The sequence below is a fragment of the Schistocerca serialis genome, chromosome 5, assembly GCF_023864345.2.
Source record: "Schistocerca serialis cubense isolate TAMUIC-IGC-003099 chromosome 5, iqSchSeri2.2, whole genome shotgun sequence".
NCBI lineage: Eukaryota > Metazoa > Arthropoda > Insecta > Orthoptera > Acrididae > Schistocerca > Schistocerca serialis.
In genome coordinates this window covers 385,413,172-385,425,954 of record NC_064642.1, presented here as the reverse complement: position 1 = coordinate 385,425,954, position 12,783 = coordinate 385,413,172, and the positions used below count along the sequence as shown (strand labels likewise).

At 39.7% G+C, this 12,783-nt stretch overlaps 1 protein-coding gene across 1 annotated transcript in view; it reads left to right on the top strand.

Annotated features, from left to right (window-relative positions):
* Positions 1–1,070, top strand: part of LOC126481962 (probable RNA-binding protein 46) — a 90,572-nt gene extending 89,502 nt beyond the window's left edge. Inside the window, exon 4 of the mRNA XM_050105925.1 lies at positions 950–1,070. Coding sequence (XP_049961882.1) covers positions 950–1,070 — 121 coding nt within the window. The remainder of the gene's footprint in view (positions 1–949) is intronic.
* Positions 1,071–12,783: the final 11,713 nt, after the last annotated feature.

The window sequence follows — 12,783 nt, the reverse complement described above, 5'->3', positions numbered from 1 at the left end:
GGCTGCCACATATTATCCTTACATGCTTCTGTGCTACAAATGCTTGTTCCGGCAGTGCTAAGTGATCTCCAAATATGATGTGTTAAGACAATAGTGAACAAAAATGGGAAAAGTAAGTCAACTGTCTGAAATTTTCATCTCCAAAATCTGGTGGTATTTATAATGCAAAAGTTGCAGAGGTTAGAAGTTTAAGATAATCTGTAACTTGTGACTTCCAGTTAAGGCTTGTATTAGTATAAACGTCTAAAAAATTAGAAGACTCTGTTCCATTTATGGATTTATCCATGACCATTATTTCTAATTGTGTGGCTAAAGTGAAGATTAGGCCCAGAGACAGTCACGGCAGTGTTTCTTTATCACTAATAGGTTGTCGACACATCAGTTTCACATAGCCATTGGGATGATACATTCATGTACCCAGTGAGGAGTCTGGTGTAATGTGGGTTTCTGCAGAATACCATTTTCCACTTTTATCCTCTTAGGGCAACAAAAGATATTTGTGGAAACTGAAAATGTAGTTCAGGTAGTTTTTAAGTTTGTAACATCTCACTTCCCATGCCCTCATTTGATGGATGTTTGGGTAGTAGCAAAAGAAAGTCATCTCAACATATTGGCAAGGCACAACTGTGACAGGCTGCTAATTGGCAGTGGGAAAAGAAGAGAGCATTTATGGTTTTTCAAGAATTTTGATGAGAATAATAGAAGATGTAGAACATACAACATTGTTCAGAGCAATCAAAGTTGATAACTTAGAAGATTGAAGAGGGTACAGCAGTGGTGTTGCCTAAGTTAATTTGAATAGTTATAAGAAATAAGTTTAATTAGGTTAAAGCCAAAGGACTGTTAATTGATCCTAAGAGTTGAGAAAAGAATGTTAGTTGACCATAGCAATCAAATTAGCAGCAGAACATATTTGTGTAATTAAGTAACTTTTGTCACATTTGTGAAGAAGAATCTCATGGGCGACACAAGAAATCCGTAGTGGGATTTCAAGACTACAACTGCAGCAGCGACCTCCAACAATGCAGTGCAGCAGCTGGTCAGCTGGCTATGCTATGGCTGCACAGTAGCTCTTTGCTATGTCACCTAGCTTATATGAAATGCATTGGCAGTGGATTGCAACTTGCCTTGCACCCTAGCAGATGAGCTGTAAACAGCCCCAAACTGAGATTCATCTTATTAGTAGTTTATTTTGTGAAATGTTGTAAGGATCCATTTCTCTGGATTTGAGTAGTTGAGGCAGAATATAGTAACATTGTTTAGATACAAACAAGAATACATATATTTCTGTTAAAGTTGTATACCCCTTCAGATTAGGAAGATGGAAGATTTAGTAGCTCTAATTAAAGCTTAGAGGAGCAGTTAGATAAATTAGTCAAATTAAATAATAAAGAGCCTGCCAGAAAAATGTATACACACTTTAAGGAATGAAAAGTATTACTTATGTGTTTATTTTACATTAAATAATTGATCACACATGTTGTAAAACCTTCAGTTTAGCACATGGTTACTTTTAATGTTCAAAATGTTTACCGTTGGCAGCAATACATGTAACAGAACGAGGAGCAGCCGCCGCAACTACGTCAGTCAGTGTTACAGTGGAGATTGCAGCACACGTCACTGTAATCTCCTGGCGAAGCTCCTCCAGCATGCGTGGCTTACATTGATAAATGTTATCTTTCACAGTTCCCCACAAGTACTGGCGACCGTGAAGGAAACTCAATGGGCCCTCTTCATCCAGTCCAATGCCCCAGAAAATTGACATCCAGGAAAGCTTGTACGGCTAGGTGGTAGTGTGGTGGTGCCCCGTCCTGTTGGTAGAAGACCTTTTCATCAGCTCCATAAAGCACATGTATACCTGGCAAAAGTTTATGTGCATAACATTTCCAGGTACACCTCTCCAGTGACAGTAGCATCAAAGGAAAAGGGTCCTGCTAGCCCTTAGATGATAGTCCACACCACACATGAACTCCTGGTAGATTGACCGCTTTATCCACATAAACATGCAGATTTTCCGGTGACCAGTACACACTGTTATTCCGATTCATGGTTCCCTTAAGTTTAAATTGTGCCTCATCACTCCACACTACCTTCGTTACAAGTTGTTCATCATCAGTTTCCATTTGCTGATACCATGCACAAAATTGCGTTCGGCGATCAGGATTGTCATCATTAATCATGGAATGTAAACTTTCCACTTTGCAGCTGTCAGAATTCTTCGTACACTTGTACTGCTAACCCCCACATCACATGCACATTGCATAGCAGACTTCTGTGGAGAATTAACAAAACATTTCCAACAAGAGAGCCGACGAAGCAGGAATTGTATGAGGCCTGTTTTTTAAGTAAGTACTGTTTTGAAATTAAAAAAAGACACGCTAAGATATCTCAATATTTTTTGTTTTTACATGAAAGCCTGTACCTTAATCTACGCACTGACGCCATTACAGTCTGATTCTTCCTTGTTTACATTGTGTACTGAGTGTTTAAGATGCCTCCGATAATCGTGAGTCCCGCCGACTGTGAAGTACAGTCTGTTATAAGATTTCTTAGTGCTAAAGGCCTAAAAGTGATCGATATTCATCATGAGATCTGTGCATTTTACAGAGAAAACATTATGAGTGATGGAATGGTAATAAAGTGGTTGAGAGCATTTAAAGATGGCCGTACAAATGTGCGTGATGAACAACGGAGTGGGCGTCCTTCGCTCGTTAATGAAAGTTTGGTGCAGGAAGTAGACAATAAGGTGACAGAAAACAGACACTTCATGATTTCCTCCTTGCGGGATGACTTTCCCAATGTTTCTCGTTGTGTTTTGTATGGCATTGTGACAGCACTTGAATTACCGAAAATTGTGCTCACGTTGGGTACCGAAAATATTGACGGATGTGCACAAAACCAAACGTTTAGACAGTACATTGACTTTCCTTGAGCGGTACTACAACGACAGTGATGATTTCTTAAGCCAAATTGTCACGGGCAATGAAACATAGGTGGCCTACGTCACACCAGAATGAAAGCAACAGTCCATGAAAGTTGAGCAATGGCGTCGTTTTGCTGCAAGACAATGCCCGTCCGCATGTGGCGAATCAGACCAAAGACCTCATCACTTCTTTTCGATGGGAAACTCTAGATCATCCTCCGTACAGCCCCAATCTTGCTCCCAGTGACTACCATCTGTTCCTGCACTTGAAGAAACACCAGGGCGGTCAGCGTCTTCAAGACGATGACGAAGTCAATACAGTGGTGATGCAGTGCTTAACAAGTCAGGCGGCGGACTTCTATGAGGAGGGTACTCAAAAAATGGTACAACGTTATGACAAGTGCCCCAATATTGACGGAAATTATGTAGAAAAGTAGATTAGGTACAGGCTTTCATGTAAAAATAAAATTATTGAGATATCGTAGCACATCTTTTTTTAATTTCAAAACGGTACTTACTTAAAAAACACACCTCGTAGATTTATGCTGTTTTCCTGATCTTCCTTTGTGAATATTGCAAATTGTTCCATGCAATTCAAACTTTTCAGTGATGTGTTTGATTGTTGGGTGGGTTGGCGGTTCTGTTTCAAATTCCCACCTTCACAGATATTGCACATCAATGGCATTATCAAACTTGAAAAACCACTTCACAAAACATTTTCGTTGCTCGAATGTCAAGCATGCTCCAGCTATCTTGTTTTCCCAATACTGAGACGAGAGTACTAACATCTGTTGAGCCAAAGACCGTACTACAACACACTCGTAACTCAAATCGAACAACAATATCGATAGAGTTGTCAAATAGTTTTAAAGAATTCAATACTGACGTCTCAGTATTAAAGAGACAAAGGCAGGAGATAGGTACAAAGTAGATAAGATTTCTAGTTTAGAAACAATAATATTAAATTTTTCTTACAAATTACACACTGAATAATTGAACATTGTCAACCAATAAGAAATAAAGTGAACGAGCAGTTAAAAGAGGTACATAAAGAAACTAGGACATTAAATAATCAAATCTCAGATACACAAAAATGGGTAGAAATATTAGAACAAAATAAAGAATTTGGTGGTGTAATATGTGCCCCAGACACTTTGACTAGTTTGGAGGAATGTCTACAAGTACTAGATATACAGGGTGTACAGAAAGTCTGGGAACACTTTCAATTATTTATTGCACAAGAACCAAACGTTGTACAGATATCATACATAAGTCATTTTGAAGAGAAACCCTGAATTATTATAATAATTTTTTTTCATGTATACTGCCACAGCATAGTGTGGTAATTTGCCGATAGTTAGTGCTAGTTGCAAACATGGTGAGTTCAGGTACGGAACGAGCTTTCTGTGTGTTGGAGTTCACCAAAAACAAATGTGTTACAGCTGTTCAATGGATGTTTAGAACCAAGTATGGTAAAAAGCCACCAATAAGGAAGGCCACTTACCACTGGCACAACAAATTCATTACAACGGTTGCTTGTGTCCAGCAAAGAGAAGCGGATGTCCCAGTGTGAGTGAAGTGAATGTGAAGAGACATTCAGAGAGACATTCAGAAGTAGTCCAAAGAAATTTGTTCATCATGCATCCCGTCAAAATGGCTCCAATGACTGTGTGGAAAGTCCTGCAACAGAAGCTGTCTATGAAACCATTCAAATTGGAGCTAGTGCAAAAGATCAATGACGATGGAAAAGACAAGCGCTTTCTGTGTGTTGGAGTTCACCAAAAACAAATGTGTTACAGCTGTTCAATGGATGTTTAGAACCAAGTATGGTAAAAAGCCACCAATAAGGAAGGCCACTTACCACTGGCACAACAAATTCATTACAACGGTTGCTTGTGTCCAGCAAAGAGAAGCGGACGTCCCAGTGTGAGTGAAGTGAATGTGAAGAGACATTCAGAGAGACATTCAGAAGTAGTCCAAAGAAATTTGTGCATCATGCATCCCGTGAACTCAAAATGGCTCCAATGACTGTGTGGAAAGTCCTGCAACAGAAGCTGTCTATGAAACCATTCAAATTGGAGCTAGTGCAAAAGCTCAATGACAATGGAAAAGACAAGCGTTTTGAGCTTTTGTTCACCGTTGCAACAATTGAATGAGGATGGGGATGGCATTGTTGATTGCTTAATTTTTAGTGATGAATTCACTTTTCACACTAATGGGAATGTGAACAAGCATAATTGTCAAGCATGGGGTACAAAGCATCCACCTGAATGCCTTTAATCTGAGCGTGATTCCCCAAAGGTAAATGTTTTTTGTGCCTTGTCACATCAAAAACTGTACGGGACATTCTTCTTCACCAAGAGCACTGTCACTGGGTATTCCTACTTGGACATGTTGCAGCAATGACTGGTGCCTCAAATGCAATTGGACTGTCTTTTCATCTTTTGACAGGATGGGACTCCACCCCATTTTCATTGTGAGGTTCGTGGGTTCCCGAACACAGAGCTGCTGCATCGTTGGATCGGCCGTGCTACAGAAGGGGACAGCTGTTTCATGAAATGGCCTCCCTGATCACCAGAACTCACTCTGTGTGTCTTTTGTCTGTGGGGAGACATTAAAGATGTGATGTACCAGAGCTCCAGGAAAGAATATGGGAAGCGACTGCTACAGTCAACGATGCCATGCTGGGATGGGTATGGAAAGAATTTGATTACTGTATTGACGTCTGCCGGGTCACTCATGGTTCTCATATCGAATGTTTGTAAAAAAAAACTTTCAGAGTTTCTCTTCAAAATGCTGTATGTATGATATCTGTACAATGTTTTATTCTTGTGAAGTAAATAATTGAAAGTGTTCCCGGACTTTATGCACACCCTGTATTAAATGTATGGTGGGAAACCTAGTTTCAATAAATATTAAAGATAAAGAATATTAAGGTAGCAGTTTTAGATTTGAAAACAGTGTATATGGAAGCAGTGAAAGTACACGTAGTGACCCTCGTATCACTTTGCGTTTTAAGATTTATAGCAATAGGTATATGTGCCTTGTTGATTACTTTAGAGAAGTCTTATGTTACAATTACATACTATTTAAGCTATTATGTCAAGTGATGTTTCTGGGAAAAGTGAAGCTTGAAGGTAGCGGTCTGCATCATGTCAGATTCTCTACAATTTGTGGATGCAATGAATTCGTTGGTGAAAAGAATATTATTTTACAGAGAGGTAGGTGAGAAAGATTTACAACGCATCTTTTCTCCCGATCCAGGAGGAGGTTGTAAGGTGTAAGGTCATCTGGGATCAGTATTGATGTGAATCTCTCATGGACTGGTAAAAGACAGCATGAACTTTATTTATTTATGAAATTTGTTTAGTTACACGAGTTACTTCATTGTCTTATTGCTTTATGTCATTACATATCTGAGCCTCTATAGCCTTTTTACATTTTATTGAAATGATTGATTAAATGTAAACGATGGGTTTTGAACAGTGCAATGAACAAGGGAGTCGTATATTCAGCTGTTATAGATCCGTTGTTAAGTAAGCCAGTTAAACATCACTGCTGGAGTAGTGATGGGGAATGTCATAGTGTTAAGTCATCACTAGCAGGAAAAATGTAGCACTTCGTGGAGTTCTTACTCTACATTATACAATATTGTTATGTGAAAGAAATCCAAATCCACAGTTGAACCTGTGATCCTTGGAGATTTGGCAGGCTGCCAGCCGTTCGGTGTCCGAGTTAGCTGTTTTAGTATTTCATATTTTGTTTTCTCTGGAGCAGTTTCTTCTGCTCTTTCTATTCTGTGATCTTTAATTTAAATCTATCTTCTACTGTCCAGTTCTAATTTTAGTCATAGAATGACGTCAAAATTGCCACTGTCCTGTTACACAGAGACTTACTACTGTTATCTTCTAAATAAAAGGAAGGAATACAATAAAACAAACAAATTCATTACAGTCACAATGTATGATGCCAAATATAGATTATGTATTATGAAGAGTTGAATACTTTTTAAATTTTAGGACAGATTGTGGTTGCGTTGTATGGCTTTTTATATGGCAGATTACATATCGGAAGGAAATAGCTTGTGAGATAAGTAACCATAGACTGACTTGTAATGATGACTGCTTTATGAATTATGAACATGTTACTTCGTACATTCATGCTTACCATAGGTGTATGTTAGGTTCAGTTTTTGGGGCCCATTCACATGAAGCCGAGACAAGGTTGTTCTGCAGGGTATGCCTACCACACTTCATCCTCCACATCTTGGCGAAGAACTCATTAGGGAGGGGATACTGGGATGGGGGGTGGAATGGGGTGCTGTCTATAGAGCTGTATTGTCTTTTTTTCATTTCTAGCAAACTGAATCTTGATTTTCATTTTCTTACTTCTCTGACAGTAAGGCCTATTCTATCATCTGTCTATCCACAGTCATGTGTTTCTATCGATGAAACCATTCTTTTCCACTGACCACATTGAAATCTCTAAACACAGGATGGGGTAGGACAAGGAAAGCATGGAAGGGCAAACTCTGAATAGCAGCATCACTTGTCATTTGATTGTTAACATTTATTTAGGCACCACAGTATATCAGGAATAAATAATAACTACAAATAATTATGAGTGACATGGTAAAGCTAATTAATTACTTAAACCAATAATCTGCTTTAACAAACTATTTTACCTTAATGAATCACAAAACTCAGTGCCAGAATAAACATAAAACAACACAAATTTTTTTTAAAAACATCATTCTTTATAAAACAGAAACTGCTCAAATTGCAATAGCAACAATATTTTAAGATAATGTAAGAAAAGTTGACAAGCCCTTCAAAGGATTTTTGGGAAAATAACTGACATTTTTTAAAATAAAACAGCCTCTAAACACACAGGTGGGCAAATACAGTGCTAAAAGTAATCCTAAAATCTACTGAAAATATTATCACGTACAAAAACAGCACAATGGATTAAGGTTATCCGCACGTGAGACAAGTACAATGTAAAGCTAGGCTCAAACAGTAATAATGGTTAAATGATTTGGAAACGTTCACGTAACTTAATAATCAGGACAGTGCTTTGTTTAAGGAAAACTAGCTACCTGGAATTCACAAAATGTGCAATACAAGCATATTCCAAAGGAAATGTAGAACTTTACATATGGTTCCATGAATCAGAACGTTAACTAACATGGCCACTTCTTAACTTAAAATCTTTCAGCAGGAAGCACAAACCAGCAGGCTAAGGTGATCATGGACATGCCTCAAAGACAGCCGATAAACACCAAAGTGGTGCGTATGGCAACAAGCCTATGCAGCCACCAACCACTGAAAACCTGGCCGTGAGGCTCAGAAGACTATGTACGGCTGTTAACAAATGCCACTTAGGTGAAACATAGGCCAAACAAACTAGTTAGGCAAATATTAATGGCCACAGTCTCAAGAAATTGGCAGCAAAAGGGCTCTTAATCCTCCACAAAAATTGAAAAACTTACCCTTAACCAAATTTAAATAGTATCAAATGCACAGTAGTGGCAAAGGTAATGTCTCTTAAAAAATTTAGCAGAATAAAATTTGATACAGATAAACTTCATAAATGCTCAGAATAAGATCTGACAGTAATTTAGCCATACCACATGGCAAGGAAGCTTGCATGAATAAAACTGTTATGTAAGGAAAATGAAAAGCTTACCCCTGTGAGGCGGTACTTTTAGATCTTATAAGCGATGCCTCCTTGCATGGCATTTTAGACATGTTAATCTGCAACACAATTTTAATACATGTATTAAATATAGGAAAATTTCTTCTAAAGCAAACAAATATAAAATGAAAGAACAAATGCATAATGCTTCAAAACACTGAAAATACAGGTACAATCACATATACAGCCAAATTCGGCTGATCAGAGATATAAATAATCTGAAACAGTAGTCCCTTGGCTTAGATAATTACACCAGAAAGGCAATAGAGGTGGGCTTATCACAGTATGAGAAATACTGACCATAAACACACGGAGTGTCAGATATTTGATAATCCTGGAAATATCCAGTGCGGCTTGTAGCACCCAGTCACACACATCATGGAATATTAAAGTTGGACAAATCCGTGGCCGTAAACAGAAGGACGCTGTACTCAGCTCAGTGTTGTGACTCTGACTTCACTAGTTACACATAGTTTGAACATAAACAGTGCTAACAGTCGACTGATCCACTGTGTCCAGAACTAGGCCTGTAATGCCCTCTAGTCCACTTTGACTCTCCACCTTGATCTTACTGCCTTCCCAAAGCTGCTCACAGCATACTTTAGGAATCACTCTATGAGAGATAATCAGCGACAAGCAACAGTTGATATACACTGCCAATAGTGGCACCAGTGAAAAATGCTTGAAGTCCAGGGCATGCAAAATCGATTACCACCACAGCTCATCACCCACTCAAACAATACCTCCCCCCTTCAGGACTGGAGGGAAAAAGGAAGAGGCTAATTAGCGTGTTTCAGATGGCTTCAGGATTGAAAGGATAAAGGGAAGAGGCTAATTAGCATGGTTCAGCTTGCTCACATGAATCTGAAAGGTTCTAACAGCAGCCAGATTGTGGACAAGTAAGTTGACAGGATTCTAGATCCTAACAATGGAGCAAGGACCTACAAATCGAGGAGCTAGTTTTTCGGTAATTCCTCAGTGCTGTCCCCTGCCCACATTATAGTTTCGGACGAAAACCTTACCCCCCATGCAGACTCCGAACAAGTTTCGGATGAAAACCTTACCCCCCCATGCAGACTCTGAACAAGTTTCGGATGAAAACCTTACCCCCCATGCAGACTCGGAACATTTGTCTCCATTGATTATAATGTCTCTCTCGACAACAATAGGATAACTCTATATTGTTCTTTGTCCTATCCTAGTTTTACTTAATAATGTCAGGAGTAATATGCTCAGACAAAAGTTCATTTACTGTCCACAAATTAGACAGAGGGGAATTAAGGGGGTAAGCAAATATAAGCGCTGCCAGAACAGCCTTACATGCCTCACGTTACACAGAATTAAAGGCGAAATTAATCCAATGGAGAAACATATCCCATTCAGTTTGAGCTGTGGCATAAGTAATGATCAAAGCGGCCTTTAAATTTGCTATTAACGCTCTCAGAGAAGGAATGGTGAGGATAATATGGGTTGATAGAAATACGCATAATAGTGCTACTAAAGGAAAACCGCTTAACCTCACTAGAGATAAAGACCGGTGCATTGTCACTAAGAAGAGCCTTTAATGGTCCAAACCATGAAAAACAGATAGTTAGGTGGCTCATCATTATAGAAGACACAACTCCTCTGGGCTTCGTTCACATTCAGATTGTAAAAATCCCCCGCATGAGTTGCTGTTAGGCTTACTGAATTAATAAAATTCACACCCGCTGACTAAACAATGGATATCCTTCTATAACAAAGGCCATATGAGGTGCCAGGGTCTTGTAAAGGCCCAAGTGGCCACCCAACAATGAACTATGAAAATAATGAAAAACTGAAGGCGTAAGTTCCATAGGTAAACAAATTCTAGTTCCAGCTAATTTACCAACCTCATAACACCATGTACCTTTTCTCAACAAATAACTGGGAACCACCTCACCAGCCAACAGACGCTTCGTAATAGGCCCAAATAAGGATTGTGATCTGGTTCAATCTTGAGATTGGTATAGAGCTGGAGAATCTCAGTTAAGGCACCATAGCCGGCCGTGGTGGCCGAGCGGTTCTAGGCGCTACAGTCTGGAACTGCGCGACCGCTACGGTCGCAGGTTTGAATCCTGCCTCAGGCATGGGTGAGTGTGATGTCCTTAGGTTAGTTAGGTTTGAGTAGTTCTAAGTTCTAGGGGACTGATGACCTCAGAAGTTGAAAGTCCCATAGTGCTCAGAGCCATTTGAACCATTTTAAGGCACCATAAACAGAAGTGGCCAATACTGAACACCCTTCACGTTCCTAAGTTCCTTCATCAGATGTGCGACCAAGCTCATCAACAACCTGATTATTAGAGCCATTAATGTGATGGACTCAGAAATTATTAGAGCCATTAATGTGACGGACCCAGAAATGAATGGCAGATATACAAAAGGCCCACCTAGCAATCCTGCTGGTTTTCCTAGGACATGCCGAAACCCAACTCAAGGCTTGATTATCGGTATCCTAATTAAATTTGCCATGCTCGAGTTAAAATTTAAATTTCTCTAGAGCAAGTAAGACAGCCAAACTTAATATTGCAGCTCAGAATCTACTAACCTCCTTGAGGCAAAAGCTAGAAGGCACCTTTCACCCAAATCTTCCTGTAAATGCGCAGTGGTAACTCCAGCATTGGAAGAATCCATCTGAAAGATAAACTTCTTCCCAAAATCTGGAATAGCCTATACCGGAGGGCTACTAATGGCAGTTTTGATAGCTTGTAAAACGGATTGCTGACTCTCTCCCCAAACAGATTTTCCCCCTTTTTACAAAGGTTAAGGGGGCAGCAAGCTCAGCAAGATTAGGGACGAATTTCCTAAAGTAGTTTGCTATACCAATGAATCTGGCCACCCCTGTTGTATTCGTTGGGGAGGAAACTTTTTCATATCTGAAGTACATTCTTGATCAATCCTAATACAGTCTTTGAAAACCAGGTGACCCAAGAAAGAAACGTGCTGCCTAGTGAAAATATTCTTTGGTGGCTTGATGGTTAACCCAGCAGAACGAAGCCTCAACAAAACCTGCTCAGCATGACAAAGGTGTTCTTCAAAAGAGTGACTGTAAACAATGAAATCATCAAGATAATTATATATGCAAACAAATATAAGCTCGCCCAGTATGTGACCTAAAAGTCGCGAAATGACAGCAGCCTCAGCAACCAAACCAAAGGGCACCCGATTAAATTCATACAGATTCCAGAGCCCTTTGGTGACACAACATCTGTGGAAGGAGAGCTGTATTGGAGACAGCTTACACAAATTATGAAACTCGACTTGAGATGGGTGCAAGCATATGGTGGAGCAAGTTTATTGAAAGCATGAATACACACGCAATGAGCAGGAGGCTCACTCGCAAGAGTTATAGCCCGCCCCTGCTGGTGTCATCTGTTAGCTCTAGGTTCATGCCTAACCGGGCAGTCACACACTAAACAGATATAGGAACCGCACGGATAACAATGTTTACTAGCTAATGAACTGGTAGATGACAGGCAATAGTTGTTACTTGGGGTAGGAGGGACTGATTGAAATCCCTTATGCTGATCATGTTGCCCATCCATGAACCTTGTTGCTTCCATAGAAGGAACTATTTCATTCAACTGAGAAAAGGTAGTAGGTTTCTGGGCAAAAACAAGATGTGACTGGTCTTCCAGTTTCATACCTTCCAAAATGTTTGAAATGCAATTTTGTTTAGCAACTTTCATTTCCAAGGCAGAGACAGAAATACGAGCATCCTGGATATATTGAAACAAGATTTTGATAGATGCTTGCACCTGCCAATGAGTCGTGTCTTGAGAGACATTAAGACTGACACTCACTGCGTGAGACGAGGAACTTACCTCAGTCAGTGATTCCGATGCGACACTTCATGGGCTGCCTACTGTACCCCTGACCTCAGCTGAAAAGTATACTATTGATTAGTGTAGTGTTTGGAACGCAGTAGGAATCTGGTCCGTTAGAGGATGCAAGTCATCTACTCATAGAGTAGTTACTTTCCGGAGTACCCCCTGACACATTTCCCTAACTATATACATGTTACTAAGAGCAAGTATCATAAGTATGAAACTTTAACATCCCGACTGCTGCGTGGAGGCAAGTGGAGTTCTACTAAGTACTTTCTGCTATGGATCATGACAAGTCCGGCTCCTGATCCCGACCGA